This window comes from Elephas maximus, chromosome 10 (assembly GCF_024166365.1).
Source record: "Elephas maximus indicus isolate mEleMax1 chromosome 10, mEleMax1 primary haplotype, whole genome shotgun sequence".
NCBI lineage: Eukaryota > Metazoa > Chordata > Mammalia > Proboscidea > Elephantidae > Elephas > Elephas maximus.
This window is the reverse complement of record NC_064828.1, coordinates 75,805,574-75,832,675: the sequence shown is the minus strand read 5'-3', so window position 1 is coordinate 75,832,675 and position 27,102 is coordinate 75,805,574. Positions and strand designations below refer to the sequence as shown.

At 39.2% G+C, this 27,102-nt stretch overlaps 1 protein-coding gene across 2 annotated transcripts in view; it reads left to right on the top strand.

Moving 5' to 3' along the window:
* PPP2R5E (protein phosphatase 2 regulatory subunit B'epsilon) overlaps positions 1-27,102 on the top strand; it is a 167,270-nt gene that overhangs the window by 79,112 nt on the left and 61,056 nt on the right. For both annotated transcript variants that reach the window (XM_049899546.1, XM_049899545.1), the window contains exon 3: positions 11,844-12,040. In XM_049899546.1, the coding sequence (XP_049755503.1) occupies positions 11,844-12,040 (197 nt within the window). The remainder of the gene's footprint in view (positions 1-11,843; positions 12,041-27,102) is intronic.

The window sequence follows — 27,102 nt, the reverse complement described above, 5'->3', positions numbered from 1 at the left end:
TTTTTGTTGCTTATGCATTTGAACCCAGCTGACAGTGTAGATTTAGAAACTTAGAAAATTGAGCTTCAAAGATGCCAACTCTTGGGCATATTCTGGAAGTTCTATGAATTCCGTTTTATCACATTTTTGTTTTATGATTAGCTCCTTGTTTTAGAAGCTAAGTGCAGAAGAGAAGACAAGTTATGATCATTTGAGGTTCTGAATAGATAACCTTTGTGTAATTAAAGTTTTAGATACCAGGATAAAATTTTAACAAAAACTTAATGTTTCCAGAAACAGTTCAAAAATTATTTTTTAAATGGCAGTACATATCCTTTTTCATTAAAGTGGTTTTGAAGATGTGCAAAAATAGTAAGTATTAATATTTCTATACTTACAATAGTACTGGTTTTAATAGGAGCCCTGGTGGCCCAGTGGTTAAGAGCTCAGCTGCTAACCAACAGGTCAGCCAATCAAATCCACCAGCCACTCCTTAGAAACCCTGTGGAGCAGTTCTTTTCGGTCCTATAGGGTCGCTATGAGTTGGAATCACTAGATGGCAACAAGCTTGTTTTTTTTTTTTTTTTTTTTAGTTTTAATAAGAATTGCAAATCAGAGAATTGATTCAGATCTGTATGTTGTAGATATTTGGTAAATGTTAAATGAATGATAACTTTTTGAGAAAAGCATTTTCCAGCTTTTAAGCTTTTTAAAGGGCTTTCTCATTTACCGTATTTTTACGCAAATAACACACGCCTTTTTTTGTGTTTGTTTGCCAGCTGCTCCCTTCTGCTGTGAGGTATTTTCTTTGCTGTAAGCACCTTGTAGTGGGGAGGGAGCAATTGGCAAACAAATATAGAAGGTGTGTGTTATTTGCATAACAATAGGGAATCTGTTAAGTGATTTGTCCAGGGTCACCTAGTAAACAGTAGAAGTTGTATTCCTATTGTGAATGACGAAGCCAAAGTCTTTGCAGTGTCTTACCAGGCCCAAATGATGGTCATCGGCTGTAGCCACTCACCCCTTACTCTTCTGACCATATCTCCTGCCGCTTTCCACTCTAGCTCCAGCCACGTTAGCTTCTTTGTTGATCCTTAGGTTCACCAGCATGCTCCCGACTACTTTTCACTTTGCACTTGCTATGCCTCTGCTCTGGATACTTGCCTCTCTAAACACCCATTTGCCTGGCTCCTTTACCTCCTTCAAGTCTTTACTCAAACGACATCTTCCAGGTGAACATTCTGTTTTAAATTGTACCCCCCAACCAATCAGCATGCCTAGTCCCTCTTACCCTGTGCACTATTTTTTCTCGTAGCACAGACTATATAATGTGTTTATTTATTATGGTTAGCAAACAAAACAAAACAAAAAACAGAAACCCAAACCCAGTGCCGTCGAATTGATTCGGATTCATAGCGACCGTATAGGACTGAGTAGAACTGCTGCATAGAGTTTCTAAGGAGCACCTGGTGGACTTCAACTGCTGACCTCTTGGTTAGCAGCACTTAACCAGTATGCCACCAGGGTTTCTTTACTATGGTTAGTTGCTATTATTTGTCTTTTCATGCTAGAATGTAAAGCTCCATCAGAGAAGGGAATTTTGACTCTTTTCTTCATTGTGGTATACCCGTAGTGTCTAACCCTCAGTGGATGTTCAATAAATATTTGGTGAATGAATGAGTGAGTGAGTGCATAGCTCATGCCCTTTGCACTAAACCTCCTTGCTTTTCATTTACTGAAAAGCTTTATAAACTTGATAGACTTTTCAGGTTAAATTTTTGCTATAGAGTGCATTCCCAAACATAGAGTGCATTCCTCACTTATTGACTATCTTGTTATCTGACATTTTGCATTTAGGACAAGGGTAAAAAATCTAGTATCCAACTGTTCTGCACATTTAACGACTTATGTCTGGCAGTAACGCTTTCGTGACGAGTAGGACGTACAGCACCTGCCTACGTTTTCAGTCTCTCAGGTCCAGAGGGACATGCATATCCCATGTAATATTTTGTGATCTGATGTGGTCATCCTCCACTTTCACATAACAACCTGGTCTTTCGAACTGAATTATGTTGATAAGTGAGGAATGGCTTATACTACCCTATTATAATTGTATACTCATCTGCATTTGGAATTTTTCTCTGTTGCATTTTTGTCTCATCCTTGAACTTAAACCAGTCTGTTCATTTTTAAAAGTCAGTACTTTAAAATTTTTTTTTTTTAAAACAAAGTGTTAGAATATAAGGCATTATCTTACTGGGTGTTATGGGGGCAGAGAGTTCAAACAATTCTCTGTTCAAGGAACAGTATTTTTGGTTAAAAATTTTTTTCGAGTAAACTGGCCTTTTTTTTGTTTTTGTTTTGCTTTGTTTTTACGTTTATAAGCATTGTATCAATAAAAACCACTCTAGTATTCAAAATTTATATTTTATGCCTTGGTGTTATTAATACATTAGGAAATGATAATTTATCCTATTAAATGTTATGTTAAATACCTCGCCTTCAGTATTATTTTATTTCCAGAGAAATAAAGTTCTGATTTAAAATTGAAAACCACTGGGAAAATAGTACTCAATATGTAGAATTTACTGATTTAATTAACATTTATTATGTACTGACCATATTCTGGAAACTCCTGTTAGGACTTCAAAAGATGGGCTTTAAAAGGTGAACAAGACACCTGATTGGTTTAAAACAAGTTACAGTGTAATTTGGCAGGTGCTTGAATGGAAGTAATGCAAACAGCTTTATGGGAATTTTGTCTTACAGATTTTTTAAGGACTCCCTAGCTGTCATAAAGCAAGGTATCATTCCTGTGCTATTGCAAAGCATATTATTATCTTCTCAGCTTCTGCGGTGGTCTAAACACAATTGAAATTGTCATTACAATTAGACCTCTTGTTATTCATCCTAGCAGAAGAAAGTTGAAAGAAAGAGTTTTGTGGCTCAAGAGTTCCCAAATACTGTCCCATGAAAAAGTTGTTACTGGCTCTGGGCAATATGAAAAATAAGGGGAAGAGAAGGAAAGATAGAGGAAGAGAATATATTTCTTTGCTATTATCTTTTTAATGTCTTCACCTGGAAAAAAAAAAAAAAGACAACCTGATCTTTTTTTGTGTGTGTGATTTTACTGGCTGGTTGTTGTTGTTGTTAGGTGCCATTCAGTGGTTCCGATTCATAGCAACCCTGTGTACAACAGAATTAAACACTGCCCCCAGTCCTGTGCCATCCTCACAATTACTGCTATGTTTGAACCCATTGTTGCAGCACTGTGTCAGTCCATCTCATTGAGGATTTTCCTCTTTTTGCTGGCCCTCTACTTTACCAAACATGATGTCCTTCTCCAGGGACTGGTCCCTCTTGATAACATCCAAAGTTCCTGAGAAGAAGTCTCTCCATCCCCCCTTCTAAAGGGTATTCTGGCTATACTACTTGTAAGACAGGTTTGTTTGTTCTTCTGGCAGTCCACAGTATATTCAGTATTCTTCACCAAAGGCATCAGTTCTTCTTCAGTCTTCCTTATTCTTTTCCAATTTTCATATGCATATGAGACAGTTGAAAATACTGTGGTTTGGGTCAGGCACACCTCAGTCCTCAAAGTCACATTTTGCTTTTGAACACTCTAAAGAGATCTTTTGCACCAGATTTGCCCAGTGTAACATGTCGTTTGATTTCTTGACTGGTGCTTCCATGGTTGTTGATTGTGGATCCAAGTAAAATGAAGTCCTTGGCAGCATAAATATTTTCTCCATTTATCATGATATTGCTTATTGGTCCAGTTGTGAGGATCTTTGTTTTCTTTGTGTTGAGGTGTAATCCATATTGAAGGCTGTAGTCTCTCATCTTCATCAGGAAGTGCTTCAAGTCGTCCTCACCTTCAGCAGGCAAGGTTGTGTCATCTTCATATCAAGGTCAATTAGTCTTCTTCCAATCCTGATGCTCCGTTCTTCTTCATATAGCCCAGCTTCTTGGATTATTTGCTCAGCGTAGAGATTGAATATGTATGGTGGAAGGATACAACTGTGACACACACCTTTCTTGATTTTAAACCACACAGTATCCCCTTGTTCACTTCGAACAACTGCCTCTTGGTCTGTGTACAGGTTCTTCAGGAGCAGAATCAAGTCTTCTGGAATTCCCATTCTTCACAGTGTTATCCATAATTTGTTATAAGCCACACAGTCTAATGCCTTTGCATAGTCAACAAAATACAGGTAAACATCTTTCTAGGTATTCTCTGCTTTCAGCCAAGATGCCAAAAGAGGGATGCACTGACATGGATACTGTAGAACACTGTATAATTTTTACAACTGTTTCTTGGTATAGCCCAGGAAACTCTAGTAATTCCTTGTACTTAAAAGGCCTTGGTCCCCTGTCTTCCAGAGGTCTACATCCCTGGCAATAGGCCTTTAGTAATGAATTAAGGACATAAATATTGGCCGTGTGATAGAGGCTTTTATGGCTTCTGTACTGTGGGTGAATTTGGTGGCATGAAAGAAATCTACATGTATAATTAGGAGTTGGTCAGTTTTTAAAATTTTTTATTTCTTGCTTTGACAAGTTTGAATGACTGCCTTGGCATATGATGATAAAGAATGAAGGCTAGCTAATGACAAGCTGGAAACAGAAACATTTATTAGGAGGTTGTGTGTGTGTGTGTGTTTCCTGTCTGTTTATCCTGGTTGGAACATAGGGTCAAAATAATGTGAAAGCCCTGAATCATGTAATTTTGCTTTTTTGAAGCCACTCTGTCCACATGAGTGGACCTTTGGGTTTTGCTTATAAATTAAAAAGTACATATTTGTCAGCTTTTGGGAGAGCTGACAAATTTTGGGAGATATTGGAGAGCTCTGTGAAAGAATAATAATAAACATCTGGTGATTGTCCAAGCTGGGAAAAACAATATGCTATTATTTTTTAAGCACTTATTTTACCCACCTATGATAATTCATTACTGTAATTCTGATTTTATGCCTTTTTTTTTTTAAATGATACTGTTGACATTTTAAAATATATAAATATGTAATACTTGCAGAAAAGTCAAACAAGTTTTCTTTTACTTTTTAGGTTACAGTTTTCCTTAAATGATTAACCTTGCCAATGGAAGTATAGCTATTGCTCCAGTAGGGGTGGTGGGAATTGTTAGTTGCTGTTACCATTACAGTCATCATCATCATCATCGTTTTTGTTACTGGTGTGGATTCTGGAGTCAGACTGCCTGGGTTCTGACACCAGCTGCAGCCCTTACTAGCCTGTGATGTTGGCCAAGTGACTTAACTGCTCTAGGCCCCAGTTTCTTCATCTGAAAAATTGGGATATTAATAGTGATATTAATAGTGACCACTCATAAAATGGAAACCGTGGTGGCACAGTGGTTAAATGCTATGGCTGCAAACCAGGGGGTCAGCAGTTCGAATCCGCCAGGCGCTCCTTGGAAGCTCTGTGGGGGCAGTTCTACCCTGTCTTATAGGGTCTCTATGAGTCAGAATTGACTCGATGGCACTGGGTTTGGTTTTTTTGGACTCATAAAGTATTCTGAGGATCAGAGAGGATAATGTATGTCAGGAGCTTAATACGGTGCTTTGTAGTAGTGAATGTTCATTATCATTGACACTGTTTTTCTTTTTACCTTGAAATATTAATTCTGGCCTTTTCTGCCTTTCAGTTTTTGTTGTTTAATTAATATGCACACCTTGGTCTCATTTTGATACTATTTTATCTGTGCTAGCCATTCTATGGGACACATTTTAAGCATTTAAAAGAAGTGTATGCCATAATTGACAGAGCTTTTTACGGGCTAATAGAGTGGGAAGAGTTCTAAAAGCAGCTGGCCCTACGTTTACTTAATTATAAGCAAGGCCAACAAGAGATACTTTCACTGTTGTCCATGTTTCAAGGAACCCTCTTTTTGGAAACCCTGGTGGCGTAGTGGTTAAGTGCTATGGCTGCTAACCAAAACGTTGGCAGTTCAAATCCACCAGGTGCTCCTTGGAAACTATGGGGCAGTTCTACCCTGTTCTGTAGGGTCGCAATGAGTCCGAATCAACTCGAGGGCACTGGGTTTGGTTTGGTTTTGGTTTTCTTTTGTTTGGACATGGAAAGTTTTTACCGCTAGCTTGAAGTAAACCCTGGGGGTGTGGGTGGGGTTTGTATTGATGAGAGAGAGAAAGAAATAATTTGAAAGGTGAAAGGTCGAAACAAGAATTTTAAAGTTCTTGCTTTAAAACAGTGGTTTTCAACTCTTGCCACACATTGAAATCACCAGAGGCAATTTTATAAACTATAAATGCCCAGGCCCCACCCACACCAATTAAATTAGACTCTCTGGGGATGGAATCCAGGCACTGGTATTTTTTAAAAAAGTACCCTCACGCTCCCCCTCCCTGCCCCCACCGCACACATTCTGATGTGTAGCCAAGGTTGAGAATGACAGTAATAAAGTAATTGGAATAATCAGGGGTTTAATAGCTATTTTAGGAAACACATTCATTTTGGATTAGTTTCTTATTTGGTTATGTACATCCAAGTATCTTGTGTAATCAACATGACGTACTTGGGTCCATTTCATAGGACATGAAGCCTAATTTTACTGTTTGACTCATTATAAAGATTTATAATTGTTTCTTTGTTTTGATGAAATATTGTGGGTCATATCTGTGATTTATTGGCTTTCAAAAGCAACTCCTAATGAAGCATAGATCCACTAATAATAGGATTCTTTTTAGGTGTCCTGAATTTTGTGCTTCAAAAAGGAAATGATGCCTTTATCTGTGTTTAGAAGTCAAGTTGGTGGCAATGCATTGAACAGACCACATGGACAGGCAATTAGGCATTTATCACATACATGTGCTAGTGGATCTCACGTCAGTCCTACAAGGTTTTATCTACTTACTATTTTAGTACTAAGCATCACCTTGGAGCCCTGTTAAGAGCTTGGCTTCTAACCATAAAGGTTGGGAGTTCAAACCCACTAGCTGCTCCTTGGAACCTCTGTTGGGCAGTTCTACTCTGTCCTATAGGGTCCCTATGAGTTCGGGGTCTACTCGGCAGCAGTGGGTTTTTGAGATATAGAAGTGAGAAGAGAGGAGAGGGACCTTATTACCACCAAGCAAGAAGAGCCAGGAACGGGGCACATCCTTTGGACCTGGGGTCTCTGTGCTGAGAAGCTCCTAGACCAGGGGAAGATTGATGACAAGGACCTAACCCCAGAGCTGACAGAGAGAGAAAAGCCTTCCCCTGGAGCTAGTGCCCTGAATCCAGTTTTCTAGCCTCCTAAGCTGTGAGAGAATAAATTTCTGTTTATTAAAGCCGCCCACTTGGTATTTCTGTTGTAGCAGCACTAGATAATTAAGACAGGCCCTAAGAAAAGGGATCCATGATCCTGTGCCCCAAACACTAGATAGGCTAGAATAAGGGAAGCTGTTAACTAGGGAGGAATGAACAGCTTCTGCAAATTGTAAACAAACAAACAAACAAACACGACCAGCCCTTGAAATCATATAATGAGGGTGAAGGGAGTTCTGTGTGTGTGTGGAGAGGGAAGGGACCCAAAATGTGTGTAGCAGATCCTCTTCTTTAGACACAAGGAGAATGTTTGTCTTTTAACCTGAACTTACAGCCTCCCTTGACTGTTGCATTCTGTGGTCCTTTTCCGTTACAAGTCATACTTGTAAATCTCAAAGGTATTTGGGTATAAACACTTTAAAGGTGAGGTCAGGGAGTAGCCATTTTCCTAAGCTTATTGATGAAAATTGTTAGGAGGATGCTGTGAGATGGTGATAGAAAAGGCATATGGGAAAAATGACATACTCAAAAGGAAAGGGGGACAACACAATGAGAAATATAACTACTGAGTGGCTTGATCACTTATGATTTTATTCTTGGGTGGGAAACATTCTGGAAATCAGCTTAGATTGAAGAGTTCTCCTAGTGCAGTGGAATCTGGCCTTATGGGATCTTCTCAAGTTGTGATAAGCAAATGCTAACACTGGCTAGATGGGTAGTTGTACTAATGTCCTTCAGGGTATTGCATAACCACTTATTGATTCCTCATTATTTATGGTTATGGTTTTGGGAGGTGAATATCCTTTTTTTTTAGGGGGCAGGGATGGCCTGTGCAGGCCAGATGGTTCCATTGGGCTGCCCAGGAAGATAGCCTGGCAGAAACATTCACTGCCTGTTCTGATTTGAGATGTGAAGATGACCTTTAATTTTCCTCATTTATGCTTATTTCTAAATGTATTTGTTTTATTCTTCAATCTAAGTGACTTCAGTAGTGTTTAAATTTCCACATGGTTTGGATTTGGGAGGTGGGTAGTGTTACTGCATTGTGGTCAGAATGTACTGACCGTATGATTTCTTCTTTTTGTCATTTATGAGATTTTCCTTGTGGCCTAGTACTTGATCCTTTTTACAGGTGTTTCTTTAAAAAGAATGTTTGTATCTGCTTCTGGGACGGGCTCCATAGACACTAAACTTTTCTTGTATTGTGGAAAACTTAGAGAATGTTTCATCTCTGATCCTGGCTCATCCTACCTTTTTCCATCCTACTGGGTCTAGGGAAATAAGAAATAAGGGCAAGGAGCTTGGCTTGGCTGGTAGAGTAGTACTGTACCAAACATGACAGGAAAGGCCCTTCCTTGGAATATTGCTGGTTATATCATCCTTTGTCACAGGTGATTTTTAACTGTTACTTTAAGGGATTGGCTTTTTGAGGAAGGCTTTTTCCTCTTTTTTTCTTTCTGTTAGTCGGGATTACTTAAGTTCTGTGTAAGGGAGTCATTTTAGAAGAATTTGTCTGTGGTAAATGATAAAGCTTGTTTCTATATGTCTTAATTTCTGGGGAATGGGCTGGAGGTGAGATAGAGAAAGGTTTCAGTACTTTATGAATGAGTGCATGGTGGAAATGAATTTCTTTCTTTCTGTGTTCTTCCTCTTCTTTGTTTGCACACACCCTGCTCTCTGGAATGTGTTACTCCTGCCATTCACGGAGACTGAGTGTAGCACTTTGGTGAAGAGTCCATGTTCCGGAGCTAGTCTGCCTGGGCTTGTATCCATTAGCTGAATGACTCTGGGCAAGTCACTGACTCTTTCTGTGTCTTGGTTTTCTTATCTGGAAGTAGTACCTGCTGCGTAGGTTGTTGTCAGGATTAAATGAGATATGTGTAAGGTGTTTAAAAGGGTATCCAATAAATATACCAATAAACACCAGTTGCCATTGAGTCACCTCCGACTCATGGCAACCCCATGTGTGTCAGAGTGGAACTGTGCTCCATAGGGTTTTCAATGGCAGACTTTTTGGAAGTAGATCGCCAAGGTCTTTCTTCCAGGGACTCTCTGGGTGGACTTGAAGCTCCAATTTTTAGTTAGCAGGCGAGCACACTAATAGTTTGCACCACCCAGGGACTACAGATACACGCAATACAAACACACGCAATAGTGCCTGTAAATGTAGGTTATTGTCATTATTCCATTGGGCAGGTGGGCAGTCTGCTTCATATTTGTCTATGACATTATATCAATTTGGATAAATAAAAAATAAATTTCAGCTGTTCAATATTAAAAAGAAAAGAACTAAATGTTAACTGCCTAAATTTTTAAAGTATCCAAATCTGTGAGTCTCTTGAGTATTATTGCAGTGACCACAAAGATTAATTGTTGTTGTCACTGTTTAAATGATGGTTTGCATTTTGGAGGAAAAGCTATCATTTATAGATGTCTTCATAATTCATATGTGCCGGGTCAGGGAGCTGTCCATGTAGGTAGTCTGGTTATTAGGCTTTATTAAAGTTAATATATCAAAAAATTCTCCTGAAGGTTTTAACTAGTGTTACGTTAATAAGCTTTTTTTTGTTCCCTTTGCAGTGACAAAACTCCCGTTCAGCTTTGAGGTATGGGGCCTGAGGTAGAACTCAGAAGATTTCGGTTATTAACCGTGGTGGTCTTGCACATGTAATTAGACTTTGGTTGAGAAGATAAAGTTATGTTCATAAGTGTCCTTTTTCTTTTTTTCTTAATTAAATGCCTTAATTAGGTGGCAATTAAAAAGAAGGTTTGGTCTGACTAAACGTAGTTCTTTAGCCTAAGGCTAGATGTTTTGAAAGTGATTAAGTCTAAGGGCATAGAACAAGACACAGTTCACGCCTTAACCTATAAAAAAATTCCAAGGACTTTGACTGTAAGATAGATACACTAGGCCTTTGGGGACCCATGGAGATGGCAGCGTAAGGGAAAAGTCACTGGGATAGGACTAATTTTTTAAATTCACAATGTGTTTTTGCTTAGAGTAACAATGATACTATATACCTTCAAAAATATTGTCTACTTCTTGTGTCCTTATTATATGTTGTAGAGAAGTCCTACGTTTTCAGGTTTCCTACCTATTTCAGGATTATCCTGATGTGGATGTCAGTAGCCAGTGTTTTGGGAAAATTACCCATGAGGTCCCAGGTACTTGGGCTGGCATTTGGATTGTGGGATATGAGGAGGGGAGGGGGGTTGTGGAGAGGAGCCATGTGGATTCTGTGAATGGGAGTGTGACCCTTAGTCCTCTCTGCTGGGGCTGCTAGTGGTAGGAAGGTAGGTGCTGTTAGCTGTTGCACTCACCTCCAGTGAACAGGTAGCTCATGCTGTGAGGCTGCTGTAAAGCATTTTCCGGAAGGCTGGCAAAGTCCTCCTTGTGTAGTACACAGGGTACGTGGGAGTGTGGTTAGAGACCTGGGCTTTGTGCCCAGCTCCATAACTCATTTATTGTGGGACCTTAGTGATTGTCTCTTATTTTCTTTCTGAAAAGTGGAGAATAATAGTGCTACCTGCTTACCTGTAAGGGTGTTCTGAGGAGTAATGAGTTAGTCGCCTTAGATGAAGGCAGCAGCCTACCCTGGTCATAATTGTATTGCCTCTCCTTGGAAGCTGCAGTTGGAAGCTGCAGTTTGGGGGCTGTAAAAAAAGGGAAAAGAAGATAGAATTGAGTTGTATGCAACTTAGTTGGTGTATTTCAAGTGCAGACTTTAGGTTTCCTTTCTAGCTGGGGAATTTCAACTAACCTGAAATTTCTGCATGTGTATATGTATATTTTTTTAACATAGAAATAACACCAAGCCAAATGTCTGACCTCCTGTTCATGGGAAAAGAACAGATGTATATTCTGAGAACATATTAATAAAGATGTCAGTAGTTTTCTCCTATTCTAAGGGAAGAAGATGGGTCAAAAGAGAGTGTAGATTTAAGTGGAGTTTGCTCTTATTTTCCCACTACCGATATGCTCTTTTTGAGAGAGTTGATGTTGCTTCATTTTATTGATTTTTCAAGTTTTTTGACAGAGAAACATCATTGAGGTGAAGCCAAAACAAGACAAAAGCATAACAAAAAACATAAGCACATGTACACAAATAATTGCTGTAAATATCAAGGATGTCAGCCTGAAATTAAAATGTATAGACTGACATTTCTGCTTTGAAATTTTTTAGTAAACTAATTTAAACTAACAGTGAAAACTTCTGGTTTCACTTTATAATGGGAAGTTTGACCTTTTTCAGTGTTTTTGGACTTACAGGTGTTGACCTTGGGATATTTTTGGTTGAAATTTGCCTCATCTCTTTATTGGCTCTTAGGATTTTGGTTAATATTTGGTTGTGAAATAGCAAATGCTGTCAATTGTATTGGTACAATGTAGTTTTCAAAGACAAAGTCTCTAAAGCAGTGGATATGGTGTCCCTTCCTCCCCATGTGTAACTGTTAAAAAGAACACTGATGTCATATGAATTCTTATTTTTTTGAGCTTGCTTTTGAAGTAAATTTCACAGAGAATTCCTGTTACCTAGAAATTGATGACAGACTTACACCATTTCCTTTTTTTTTCTTAGACGTTCCATCCTCAGAGCAGCCTGAACTGTTCCTAAAGAAACTTCAGCAGTGCTGTGTCATTTTTGACTTCATGGACACGCTATCTGATCTTAAAATGAAAGAATACAAGCGCTCCACTCTTAATGAACTGGTGGACTACATTACAATAAGCAGAGGCTGTTTGACAGAGCAGACTTACCCTGAAGTAGTTAGAATGGTGAGTTTCTTTTTTTCGCCGCGGACACTTTTAAGCATCTTCCATAGCGACTTACAGGTGTATTTATTGCAGAGTGAGGTCACTGGAGGTCACCTTCACAAATGAGAGCCAACCTTCTGAGAGCTAAGCAAAAGTAGTCGGCACAATACTAGAATTTGAAGAGAATGGTTTCATGAGAATGAAATCCAGAACTTTTCAACTGCAGCAGTATTGAAGGAATCAATGACTTGAAAATATGAAATCAAGATTGCCAGGGTATAGTTGGATTTCTGGCTTTGGGAAATGAAAAAGACAAAGGAGAATCAATAAAAGTTTTAGATCTGTATTTGAAAAATATTCAAGCCTGTTGGATGTCTTGACTCCCCCCTCCCCCCTTCTGTTCATTGTGGTGTGTTAGAAATAGCTTTAAGCTTTATAAAATTGTGATTTGTAGAATCTAGTTAAGGCCTCCCTTGGCATTATAACTAATCCTTCATTTTATAATCTGCTTGAAATCAGGGGCAAAGTCTTTTATGATTTTTGAAGAGTGTCTTGCACTTTGTATGGTCATTAGGAGTTACGAGAAGAAATATTAGCGTAATGCAAGTAGTTATGTTCTTACTGGGTCAACAATTATATTACTTTTTCAGCAGCTGAGCCACAATATAATCTTTCTGTTAGATTTCTGTGGAGGGGTTGCCTTCCTTGGCATCCTAGAAGGTCTTGGATCTAGAGAGTGCATGCTGTTCTGGCCCAAAAGGGTCAGTGCATCATTGGGAAGCCCACTGGGGAATCTGGCCCATTCTCTGTGTACTGCTGAAAATATCTAGCTTTTCTTTTTTGCCCTTACCATTTGTACTCAACAAATCCGTAAAAGGGACATCTATGATAGAGTAGATATGGTTAAGAAGATACCATTCAGATTTAGGAAGAGACTTGAATTGCCACAACTTGAAAAGCTATGACAGAGGTATGGCGGTCATTTCAAAACATATATTCCTTAGACCCATATTGGAATGTTGCATTTGCTGTTAATATACAGGGATGTTGTGCTAGAATATTTGAGGCTAACTGTTAACATTATGGGTCATGAGCAGTGTTTTTCAACCAGAAGTGATTCTGCCTCCCAGAGGACATTTGTCAATGTCTAGAGACATTTTTTTGGTGGGAAAATATTTGGGGGTAGTGCTGCTGGCATCTAGTGGGTAGAACAGGGATACCACTATACCTCCTACAATGCACAGGACGACCCCCTACAATGAAGACTTATGCAGCCACAAATGTCCGTAGTGCTGCTGTTGAAAAACCTGCTCAAGAGTTTGTATGCTATCTGACCCTTTTAACTGGACACTCAGGATCTTCTGTAATTCACCTGCCTCTGCAGAGCAGCATGTCCCCTTGTTTCAGTCTCTTTCCTTAGCCAACTATGTCCTTTCTCCAGAGGCATCCACTGTTTATCTTTCTTCTGTATTCTTCCATGGAGAGCCCATGAATATGTAAGCATATACAAGCATATAAGTATAAATCCTGTTTTTTCTTAAATACACAAATGATGGCATACTGTTCACACTGTCTGTACTTTGCTTTTTTCACTTAGCAATGTGCAATATGTATCAGTACATATAGTGCTGCCTCATTCATTTTTATGCTTTTGTACTGTTTTACTGTAAAGATGAACTGTAATTTATTTCACTAGTACTCTATGAATATTTTTGTACACATCAGCTTGCCCTTGTGGGACAGCATCTGTATATATTTGTTGATTTTTTTTTTTAATACTCCCCCTCCCCCGCCCCCCCCATTTCTGGATCTTTATGTATTCCCTGTCCCCCCGACCTCTAATTCTAATTCTCACCCTTCCTTCAATATGTAGTGTAAAGTGCCCCCACCTTGAATAGCCCCATTGCTTTCTCATTCCTTCAGTTTCTCTGCTTCTTTGCAGCCCACCCTTTTGGAGTATGTTCATTTGGTGCTTTTTATCCTTTCACACATACACCTGATTTTTCTAACTAGATTGTAAGCAATCTTAGGCAGGGACTGTGCCCTACACATCTGTCGCCCCTTAGCCCCGTGCTACCTGCGAGGCTGCTGCACTGGAATTTGTTCAATGAGTGAATGCATTCCCTCTTAAAATGTGCACTCCCAAATTATGATAAAGATATTGATGTCATTGGGCTATATTTAGTTTTAGACCCAGTATTTAACATAATACAAAAACTCTTTCATTCTTACAAACCAGCTTCTCCTGTAGGAGACCTTTTCTCTTCTCTCTGATACTCCTCTTCTTTCCCCAAGAAAGACTCCCATCATTTATGTGTGAATGTGTGTTTTAAAACATACTTGAACCCTACCCTAGGAGGTGTTGACTCTATAGAATGTGTGCTATTCTAGGGTATTAGGAGATTTACTTTCTAGATGGTAGTTTAGGGTTCTTAACTGATAATTTGTGAAATTGTTAGCCACTAATTTTACATGCTACGTAGATTGTCTGGGGGCATTTACAGAGGAGGTAGTGTGATAGAGGAGAAAGAGAAAGGACTTTGAAATTCGATGGGCCTGGGTTCAAGTGTCAGCTCTGGTCACTTATTTGCTCCATCATCTTAGGCAGGATGCTGAGAGATCTATCAGGCCTGGGGAAGAGTGGCCCTAGCCCCTCCCACCTCCCGCCATAAATATTCTACCTAAGTAAAATTGTTGTAATTAGTTACAATTCAGGGTTCTAACCACCTCAAGCAAACATGCAGTCTAGTAAATAGTGCTTCTGCCGTGTAGGAAGAGTTGGAAACAGGTCCTCCCTTGGTGCCTCTTTCTCCCTCCATTTTGCCACCTCTAACTAAGCCCCTTGTATATAAAAGCTCTGGATTGCTTTTTCTCACTTTCCTTATCTGTATCATACTTGCCTTTTGGGGATTTTGTGAGGATTGGTGAAAATGTTTGTATGATTCTTGGAACAATCCCTAGCCATGGTTAAAAAAAAAAAACCAAACCCAGTGCTGTTGAGTCGATTCCGACTCGTAGCGACCCTATAGGACAGAGGAGAATTGCCCCATAGAGTTTCCAAGGAGCACCTGGTGGATTCGAAATGCTGACCCTTTGGTTAGCAGGTATAGCACTTAACCACTATGCCACCAGGGTTTCCCTAGCCATGGTAAGCACTCTATAAATAATAGTATTAAGCATTAAATAAACAATACTGTTGTTATGTTTTAATGATTTTTTTTATCAGATACTTGAGTTTACTATCATTGGTAGAACTCACAGTTCATATTTGTGGACTTAAAATATTCTATCGGCTAGATGTTAGTATTCTTCTCCTTCAGTAGTTCTTAGGTTCTGTAATTCCAAGACGATCCTGCCTATTGACTAGTCACTGTCCCCACGTACTCTTCTTTCTTGTCACTGTAAAACAGAACCATCTCCCTAGGTTTACTGAGGGAAATGGTAGTGCTTTTAATGAAATATCAATGAAATGATAGCAGGCTTTTAAAAACCAGGATGAATGATGACTTAGTATGGCATGTTATGGTAGCAACATTATTACCAAAAGCCTGTGATCCAACCTGATGGGACATATACTTTGAGTATTGCTGGTCCTATTAGAGGAAGAAAAGAATGATAGATGAATGTAATCTATGAGTTGTGGAAATCATTTCTAACATTTAATTGAAGTCTGGATACCACCTACAGACTTCTAGGATTAAGAAAAACAACCCTTTATGTATAAACCAAACCAAAGTAAACCAAATGAAACAGTATAGCATGTAAGTTACCTGTAGAAGAGTAGTGTTGGGGAGTGGAAAGAGCCTCAGACAGAGAATGTAGAAGCCACTGTACTAATTTCTCATTTTCCACTTAACCCAGTGGTGGGATATTGGGTAAGTAAGTCATTTCTTCCCTAAGCCTCAGTTTCTCCTGTTATAAATGGAGGGAATTGTTGATAATCTCTCACATTCTTCCAACTCTGAAAAATACCAATTTTTCGATTAACGTAGTCTAAGAAATTTAGAATAGATTATACCATTCTTATTATTTTTTTTTTTAATATTTACAAACCATTGTCCAAAGTGTTTGCTAAGGTAGGTGGTTTGTTACTTGCATTTCTCACAGGCTCTTATCTGATGGAAAAATGAGAATCTGGACTTCTTGTTCATGAGGCTTTGGTACATTCTGCTTTGCATCATCTCAAGTGTCGGGCTTCTGTCCTTCAGACAGTATTTTTACCACATTATGCTAATTTTTTTTTTTTTTTTGGTTCAGTTGCCATGTATCTATTTGAAAGATTTCTTAGAATTTTTGGCTGTTCAAATAATCTTGTGTTGATTCATATTTACCTCAACTCTGTTTATTGTATATTCTGGATTTGCACATCTTCCTTTTCAAAAATATCTATTTTAGGGATGTGTCAAAGGTGAGATGAAATCTCCTTGGTAATTAATTGTTTTAATTAATTTCAAGTAATGTTTATTGAATGACTTTGAGGCACTCTCTTATATTTTGGTGATAAAAACGACAGGGCCCCGCTCTGTCAATGAGCTCACAATCTCGTAGGGAAGATACTCATGTGCACAAGTAACAAGTTAGCGTCATATGTGTACTCATAGAAGTATGTTCAAGGCAGGGAGGGAGTAGAGAGAAGGGGTAATTAATTGAGAGTAGAGGTAGTCAAGGAAGGCTTTAAAGAATGAGTAAAACCTGAGTAGGGTTTTAAAAGATGAATATGTATTTTCCAAGTGTCTGAAATAGTGTTGAAATGAAAAAAGAGAATTATGTGATGCAAAGGAATCCTCAAAGCACATGGTAATGTTCAGGAAAATACAAGTAGTGCTGTATGATTACTGCGTTACGTGTGTTTATGTTGGAGGATAGGGATGGTGAATGGAGGCAGTTGAAAATCTAGATGTGGACCACATCCTGAAAGAACCTTATAGAAAATGGATGATAACCATTGCAAGGTTTTAAGCAGGGGAGTGACATGGTCAGCTTTGTGTTGCGATGGCAGTGGGACAGATGAGGGGCCATCTATGGAGGGTGCTGACACTGAAGGCAGAGAACATTGATTAGAGAAATTGTGGAAGGCCTAAACGAAGGCGTGGAAGTAGAGAGGGGAGAGGAAAGAGTGGTATTTGAGATTCACTTAGAAGGTAAAATTGAAGCCACTTAATATTTGTGTGAATCTTTGGAGCGAGAGAGAGAAAGGAGTCTAGGGTGGCTTTGAGAATTAGGTGGTGTGTGGTGTTCCTACCTGAACAGCAGGTGGGAGAGCAGGTTTTGGAAGCTGAGGAATTGATTTTTGATGTGTTAACCTCGAGGTTTCTATGGGAGATATAGCTGTGGAAAGTTGGAGATGGAGATTGGTACTTGTCAGCATAGGGGTAGGGCAGAGGAGAAAAAGAACGATGATAGTTGTAGATAATACAAGAGAATCATTGTGTTTCAGTGCAGTGGTACAGATGGGAACTAGTGAGTTGAAGAGTAGATAAAATAAGAGGAGGTTGGGATGATGATTGTCGATAATGATCACATACACAGTCGTGGAATCTTGGGTGTACTGTCTTCACTAGAGGAAAAGCCTGTTACCTCTGTCCTGCAGAAAGTATGTAACCTTACTGCACTGGTGGTTTGCTGCTATTATTTTCATATTTTGTCTTTATGGCTTGGCTTTCCCTCGTTTCAAAGTCTGCGCACCCCCAATCTGTGGTTGAACATCTGTATATTTCATACCGTGGACTATGCAACCTTCCAAAGCTAATGTAGTTTTAAGATAACATATGGTGAACATTTTCTTTCTTTTTTTCTAGTAAGATCTTTTCTTGAGTCCTTTATGTATTTTTTTGGCCCCTAATAGCTTTTTTTTTTTTTTTAACTTAACTCTAAAATTACAACCTGTCACTTGGTTGTCTAAGTGCTTTATCTTTTATACATTATTTGATTTAACTGGAAATCACAACTCTGGTTAGCCTTCTAATAGAATAATTTGGTTTTGTAGAAAATTCGGAAGTTGCAGTGAAAGGTTTGAGTCTGCCTACACATATTCTTAGGAGTGCTTTGTTAACTTGGCTGAAAGAGGGTTTCTTTTCATAAAATAACTATCTAAAAGCAGCCTTGAGAATGATAACAACCAGGGGAAATAAGAAATTTCCATTTCTCATCTTCCTGCATGTGATAAGGAATATAACTATATATCCTGGCTAGAAATTACTTTGAAGGTGACTCATCAGACCCAAAGGAGATAAGATCTATCTAGGTGGCGAGTTAGTAGCAAAACAACCATTTGAGAGTGGGCTGCTTACAAGATTAGAAATGTAAATAATAGAATGTCTGAGATATTTAGGGGCAGAAGTTTATGGGGAAAATTTTTCGAGCGTAGGGAAAGTGTAAAAGATAGGGCCTAAGAATTAAATTAGCAGTAAAAAAAATTCCTTGGTACTTAGGAATTTGGGGTTATGATAATAAAGATTACCAAAAGACATTTTTAGAATGAGGTCAGAAAGAGTTCATCGCTCAAGGTTAGGACCAAATTGTTAGCATTTGTAATTTATAACAGGGTAGGGACGCTGGTCAGGTACTTTCTCCTTTCCTTAATTACTGCTTTAAACTCGTACTCTGCTACTCCAGTTAATGCTCATTTATCAGTGTTTATTTAGTGTCTTAGGGGGACCATAGATTGGTTTCACAGGGTCATTGAACCTTTGATATTAAGTGCGAGATTTTGTGTCTTCTGTGTATTTTTGTGGGAGAGGATACGTAGCTTGTTATTAGATTCTCCAAAGTGTCTGACTCCACACTGGTTTAAGATTGATTTTACTGTTTGTACAGTGCTGTGCTAGATGCTACTCTACTGGAAAAGGTGAGATGAGGTTGGATCAGGGTCCTCCCATTTAAGGCAGTAACTGAAGATGAAAAATGAATTTGTTAGAATGATTTCACCAATGAAACCATCTGTACCCAGAGCTTTCTCTGTGGAAAGGTTTTTGATAGAGCAATCAGTTTCTTCAGTACATCTATGACCATTCAGATTTTGTTTTATCTGTGTTAGTTTCGGTAGGTTATAATGGTTACACAATTTAGAATTGCCGTCATATATTATCTTAGACCCTCTTCACAAAGGTGTGTGCTAATCAAAGATTGCCAGTAGCATGTGCGCCTTCTATTATTAGCAGCATAATGGTCTGCAACAAGAACTACAACCTATGAGTTAATTCAGTCCTCTTAACAACTCCATGAGGTAGGTAGTATTATACTGATCATTTTATAAATGTGGTGAAGGAAGTAACAGAGAGGGTAAAAAACTTCCCAAAAGCCACCTAACAGGTGACTGACAGAGCTGAGATTTGAACCCAGGCAGTCTGGCTTCAGAGTCCGTATTCTTAACTGTTGTGCCATACTACTTCCCTGGGATCATTCTTTCCAATAAGAATGAGGAACAGTAATCCCAAGGATTGGATTCTTGCCGCTGTACTGTGCCTTTTCCTTGAGCTCTTCCAAATAGATAATGAGACCTTTGAGTAAGTTCACCACTGTTATCTTTTGTTGCTGCTGACAAGGACAGATCAAATAGTAGACTCTGGCATTAAATGTTCATTTTTACTTAAGAAAGAGCCCCTCCCCCACAACCCTCTTTGCCCCACTAGCATGTGTAATAACTTTGTATTGCTTTTGTGTTACTCCTGAGTTGAGAACAGTGCTTCTCAGACTTCTTCCCTGCCCTACCACTCCCTCCCAGCATGTAATAGTGCATATTGATTGCGGGGTAAGGAAGGGCTCCGGAGGAGGGCTGTGTAGTTCAAAACTCTCCCCATCCCATACAAAATACAGTCCCTGAGATGATTCTATCCCTTAAGTTCATATGCTCCCCCCATGTCCTTCCTATCCCACCATTAGAAGTTCCAGAGAAGAGGCGCCTTTTGCCCAGATGTGTTCCTCATGTAGTGGTATTAGCTTAGCAGTGCCTTACCTTTGCAGCCTTAGAGGTGCCTCACCTTTGCAGGTTGGCTGTCAGTGAATTCTTTAGACTAACAGAAGTCTGATATGGAAACTCAAAAGGCCAATATATGGATTTAGAGTGAGAAAAGCACTGCTCAGTGGGTAGCCATCTGGGTATGTTTGAACCCTGCCTTCTTTCCCTGCAGGCAAGCGTTACGGGCAGCCAAGGAGTCCTTAAGTTGCTTGGTCAGCCGGATTTGGAGTAAGGGGAGTTAGTTAGCTAGCCATCTCCATGATGCACCCCTTAATCCTTGGAAGTACCTAGGTGTGTACAGCGTGCTTTTCCTTGTTGTTGTCCTTCTCATGTCAGTGGTATTGCAGACAGACCTGGGCCCAACCTGGTCACTTACTGTGTGCTTTTGGGTGAGTCTCAACACTCAAACCTGTTACCCCACTGTAACCTTATTGTTGTGAAAACTATGAAAATTCTTTAGCATAGTGCTAGATATATAAAGTAGCTATTGTCATTATTGGTAACGATATTCATGGATGGCTCACCTGCCACCTCCGATGGACTGACTTTTTCAGATGGATTAATACGTTTTTTGATCATAATGAAGTCTATTAGTAGGAGAACTTTTATGTTTCTCTAAGGTGACTTTCTGTATCTTTTCTCTGAATATGTTGATTTTAAGCTGTAATTCTACCAGGGAGATCTTATTTTCATGTTTTTTTAGGGGGAGGGTGGAAGGCCTCCTTGTAAATCTGTGTGTACCCATATGTATATAATCATATATATGAGTATATTTACTGCCCTCATATCACCCAAATAAAAATTTTCCTGATATACTTCATGTCCATACTGTATTAATAATTTACTATTTCTCTCCTGCAAAAATTGTCTCTTAAGGGATCTGACAGGGGTTTTTAATGTGTTTAGTTTTAATATAAATGTGCTAAGGAGAGAGTTTTTACTGAGAAGCAGCTGAGCTCCTTGTGATTATTATTTGCTTCATTGACATGCTATAGTCTGTCTGATTTAACTGCTTTAAAGACTGTTCAGAGTTGTCAATATACTTAAATTGGACAGCTGTGACGTGTCTATTGCTAATATATCCAATATCATCTCACTGTAATGAGAATACGCCCTCTCTTTCCCCACCCCTTCCCGGCATGGGGTTTTTTGGTCCCTGCACTAGCTGGCAGCAGAATTTTGCAGGGTAAGTTACAGTACTGCATTCAAGTTTTGGTTTCTCTTTTTTCCCACCTTTTAATTTAACCTTGGGACTGAAAGGGTGGTTCCAGAAAAATCTATCAAGAAAATAGATGAAAAATGGTTGGGACATGTTGCCTGTGGTATATCCAAGTGACTCCTGTATAATTTTAGCACTTGGTATTAGTTTGTACAGTTTGGCTACCTCTACTGAGGAGAGACAGAAATGAGAGAGGGATTTATTGGTCGATTCTCTAAGGAGAAAGCTGATTATATCACATTATTGTATTATGAGTCCTGGAAAAAGCTGAGAAAATGGGTGTCCTCAATGTGGAATTCTCAGAGACAGTAAGTAATGCTGGAGGCAAGAATTTGGCAAGAAAACAACGAGCAGGTTATTTCCAGGAGGTAGCTGGCTGCTGACCAATATTAAAAGCCAAACTTGATCTGTAGATGAAAACAAGAAATATGCTATCCAGTGACTTCTGAGGAGGAAGTTGCCTTTGGAAAGTGGGGATAAGATAAGGGACTTTTTTAGAGTGAAAATGTAATTATGTTGATGAATAGAGGGAGGTGGGGGTCAGCAGGGCAGTGGAAAGGGAAATGGAAGGACTAAAGCTTGCATCTGGGAGCCAGTCCTGGGTAAGGAGGAGCATTGCTAGGAGGGTGACGCATGTAAGAGAGGATGTTTCTGAATAAAAATAGGACCGGCAATAACTATTTGGTAAGTTGGAGAGCAAATTAATTTTTTTAACAAAACAGATAAGCAAACTGTATTGGAGAATATGCTGTTTCCTGAGTTTTCAGAAATGTAGGCGGTGGCTGGGCACATAGGTAATTAATGGGCTTCTTTGAAATACTGTGGAATTTCCTTTACTAAAGTAGTTAAGTCCTTTATGAGAATAGGGCAGGACACTCTGGGATAATGCAGACCCCTTCCTTTTGGGGGATTTTTCTCTTAGAAAAGTTAGATTTTTTAATCTTAGACTATAGAGTAAAAAAAAAAAATAGAGTAGATGCTGAAAAATTAAATTCGCATTTGTGTTGCCCTGAGTAATGGAGTAGGGAGTCTCTTAAGTCTTACTCTGGAAAGTAAGAATAGTTATTTGAGGGGTAAAAATAATGAGAAAGCAGTACACTTTGTTTTTTGTTTTTTTTTTTAATCTTAATTGTGCTTTAAGTGGAAGTTTACAAATCAAGTCAGTCTCTTATACAAAAACTTACATACACCTTGCTATGTACTCCTAGTAGCTCTCCCCCTAGTGAGACAGTACACTCCTTGTCTACACCCTGTATTCCCCATGTCCATTCAACCAGCTCTTGCCCCTTGCCTCCAGACAGGAGCTGCTCACATAGTCTCATGTGTCTACTTGAGCCAAGAAGCTCACTCCTCACCAGTGTGATTTTCTTTCCCATAGTCCAGTCCAATCCCTGTCTGAAGAGTTGGCTCCGGGAATGGTTCCAGTCTTGGGGTAACAGAAGGTCTGGGGACCATGACCTCTGGGTTCTTTCTAGTCTCAGTCAGACCATTAAGTCTGGTCTTTTTATGAGAATTTGAGGTCTACATCCCACTGCTCTCTTGCTCGCTCAGGGGTTCTCTGTTGTGTTTCCCGTCAGGGCAGTCATCGGTTGTAGCTGGGCACCATCTAGTTCTTCTAGCCTCAGGCTGATGTAGTCTCTGGTTTATGTGGCCCTCTCTGTCTCCTGGGCTCATAATTACTTTGTGTCTTTGGTGTTCTTCATTCTCCTTTGGTCCAGGTGGGTTGAGACCAATTGATGCATCTTAGATGGCTGCTTGCCAGCGTTTAAGACCCCAGATGCCACTCTCCAAAGTGGGTTGCAGAATGTTTTCTTAATAGATTTTATTATCCCAATCGACTTAGATGTCCCCCGAAACCGTCGTCCCCAAACCCCTGCCACTACTACGCTGGCCTTGGAAGCGTTCACTTTTTTCAGGAAACTTCCTAGCATCTGGTTTAGTCAAGTTGTGGAAGGCAGTACACTTTGAATGCTTGTTTAAAATGTAAGCTAACAGGGTCAGTGATCAGTTCTTGCACCTAGAGCCCTCACATGCAGTTTCCTTCAGAGGAACTTACATCCACCCTTCTGCCTCCTCCCAAGACAAGGCCAGCACACCTCAGTGAGGCCCATGAGGGAGGTTTCCCTGTCTTCCCTTTGTGTGATATATCTTACCCAATTCGTGAGGAGTACTTTTACGCTATGGAAAGAACTCAGTTCCAATGTAGTTCGGGTGTGTTTTTGTTTTAATTGGTTACCAGCTAGCTCATAGCTTTGTTTTACTAATGAAATGTCACAGAGACAGACGGACAGACAGACAGACAGACAGAACACATACACACACACACACACACACGAGAGAGAGAGACGGAGAGGAAGAGGGAGAAGAGAAGAGAGATCATTAGCTTTGGCCATTTAGTTTCCTGTTTATTTTTAGGGATTTCAAATAAGAATGCATACCCACCAATAACCAGAAACTTGCATCTGGAGCCTGAAGTGTTTTGTATTTTGTTTTTTCAATTCAAAATCCAAGAGGTTTCACTTTTCTTTTTAGCATTAGCTGATTTTGAACCATAAAAGTGCTTAAGCCAGATGTTAGAATATGTCCTCTCTGAAAAGCCCTGTGTTGATACTATTTTATCAAACTGTGAACTTTGGCTCTTACAAAAGTCACCTAATTCACTGGTTTTAGTAACTTTCTGGGATTTAGGACCCACAGTCCACAGACAATGAATGAAATGTAGCAAAGACCTGGTATCACGTGGCTAGCCCGTGTGTGGGGCATGAGTACTTGACTTCGAATGCCAGCAATACGAGGGCCTGTGCTGTATTTATACACCGTAAGCACTATGACTATTGCAGTGTTTACACCTCTATTTTTGGATTCCAAGATTTAATATCAACAATCTTCACTTTCGGATTCACTGCTGCAATTCCAATTTTGGAGAGAGTACACGATACAGTTGTCTCTGTGTATGAAATATAATTTCCCTGTGATGGTTTTGTGTAGGGATAACAGTCTAGAGATAATTTAACATTACTTTCACCATTTTGCAGACCAAAAATTGCCTCTTATTTTGAGCAAAGCTTAATCTTGAAGTAGAAATCGAATGGGAGTAGAGGGTTTATGGGTGGAGTTTGTGGGTAATAAGGTGGGGAGGCAGGGATAGGTCTAGATTATGGAGGATTTGGCAGGGTAAACAGAGAAGGTTTAACCTAAACTCGTAGACAGAGAGCAGAGTTGCTAAGGATTTTTGAACAGGGAGGTGAAATATAAATGATACTCTGATTTTTCTTCCTCCAGCGCCTACAAAGAAAGCCTGTGCCCTCTGCCAGCTCCTTTGAAAATTAGGCTACCAGACTTAACCCAGGATGGCCTGAGGGGGGGAGGAAAAATGAACTCTTGGAGTCTAGCCAGAGGGCTGGTGTCCCAATCTTGTCAGATAGTGGCAAAGGGAGAGGAAATTAAGAAGAACATGTAAAGGAACTCCCTGTCTCCTGTATTTTTCTCCCATGTTCTTAAAAGAAAATTTGAAAATAGAAAAAAAAAAATTACGCATAGTTTCATTATTTAAATTCAATCTTTTGGCCAATTTCCTCCTAGCCTATGTTTTTGTTGTTGTTGGGGTAAATATGTATGTAACAAAACATTTGTCATTTCAACATCCTTTACATATACAATTTAGTGACACTAGTTGTATTTATCATGTTGTACAATCATCACCATTATCCTTTTCCAACTTTTTTGATCACTCTCAACGGAAGCTCAGTGTCTTCTAAGCATTGAGTCCCCATTCCCCCACTGGTAACCACTAATAACCTTAGGTCTGTATACATTTGCCTGTTCTACTTCTAGATATTTCATGTAAGTGGAATCATATAATATTTGTCCTTTTGTGACTGCTAGTTTTTTTTTTTTTTAATGAGCTTTTTCCCTTAAAAAAAATTAGATATACTTCACATGCAGTAAAATTTTACGAACAAGTCTTAGGCATTGAATGTTCAGTGAATTTAACAATGATATGTACTTTGTAACCATCACTCTAAACAAGATCTAAAACATTGCTTTTACGGCAGAAAATTTTCTTGTGCTCCTTTCCTGTTTTTCCTTTAAAAAACAAACAAACAAAAACATAATTTTAACTTTAGTGTATACATAATTTTGGATTCTGCTTTTTTTATTTCTGTAGCACCATGATATAAACTTGCTTTCATGTAACTATCTTTTTTAAACATCATTTTAATGGCTCTCTAATCTTCCATTATGTGTATGTACCATTGTTTACTTAATTGTCATTTCATCTTGGAACATTTGAATTGTTTCCAAATTTCCACTGTTAAAAGTAATACCCCCATGAATATCAAAGAGACATTTTAGAAGAATAAAAGGACTTGTTTACAAATAGCGTGTAACAGAGAGGAAGAGTTAAAAAAAAAAAACAACCCAAAGTGTTAGAAGAAGAATGACAGAATGAATAAGGTGGGAAAGGAATTTGCCTTTAAGGGGAAGGGAGGACCAGTATTCATCGATTGGTTTTGACTGGACTGAATTTGAGTTGGTAGTGAGATGTCTGAGCTACTCTGTCTATAACTGGAAAAAGGAATGAAGGACACCAGTGACAGATCTCATAGTGGAAAAAGTGATAGAAAACTGAGTGTTGAGAGAAGAGCAGCATGCTTTTTCTCTGTCTTCAGTTCTAGTCCTGATTTTTTTTTCTTTTGAGATTCATGTAGTTGTTCATTGGATGAAATGATGACTTTGAGATATTCATTTGAATTCTGTATTCAGTTTCTTCATAAACAGAGTGTGTTTTACTTTTTTATTTTGCTTCACACTAAGACCTACTAAGTGATTGGTGCTAATTCTGAGAAAGAAAATTGATTTGGAGATCTTTCATTTTACTTTGGCTGAAGTTTGGTGGTGCAGTGGTTAAGAGTTCAACTGTTAACCAAAAGGTCTGCGGTTTGAACCCACCAGCTGCTCCGTGGGAGAAAGATGTGGCGGTCCACTTCCATAAAGATTACATACAGCCTTGGAAAACCCTATGAGGCAGTTCTACTCTGTCCTATAGGGATGTCAATGAGTCCGAATCGACTTGACGGCAACGGGTATATAAAGTCGGAGCAGCTGCCATTTGGCTTTCTTACTGCTCTACTGGACTCTTTCCAACCAAAAAGGGATTGACATATTTGCAGAAGAAAGTTAAATTCCTGGAATTAGCAGAAGGTACTGGAGAATGAAGGAACAATTTAATAGGAAGTACTGCTAACTTTTGAGTAAATATGGTGGATTGTTGTCGTTGTTAGGTGCCGTCCAGTTGGTTCTGACTTGTAGCGACTCTGTGTATGACAGAACGAAACACTGCCTGGTCCTGTGCCATCTTAATAATCATTGCCATGTTAGAGCTCATTGTTGCAGCCACTGTGTCAGTCCATCTCATCAACGTCTTCCTCTTTTTCACTGACCCTCCACTTTACCAAGCATGATGTCCTTCTTCAGGGACTGGTCCCTCCTGATAACATGTCCAAAGTACATGAGGCGAAGGCTCTCCATCCTCACTTCCAAAGAGCACTCTGGCTGTATTTCTTCCAAGACAGACTTGTTTGTTCTTCTGGCAATCCATGGTATATTCAGTGTTCTTCACCAGTACCGTAATTCAAAGGCATCAATTCTTCTTCCGTCTTCCTTATTCGCTGTCCAGTTTTTGCATTCAAATGAAACAATTGAAAATACCATGGCTTGGGACAGGTGCACCTTAGTTCTCAAAGTGAAATCTTTGCTTTTCAACACTTCAAAGAGGCATTTTATAGCAGATTGGTCCAGTGCAGTATGTCATTTGATTTTTTGACTGCTGCTTCCATGGGTGTTGCTTGTGGATGCAAGTAAAATGAAATCCTTGACAGTATCACTCTTTTCTCTGTTTATCGT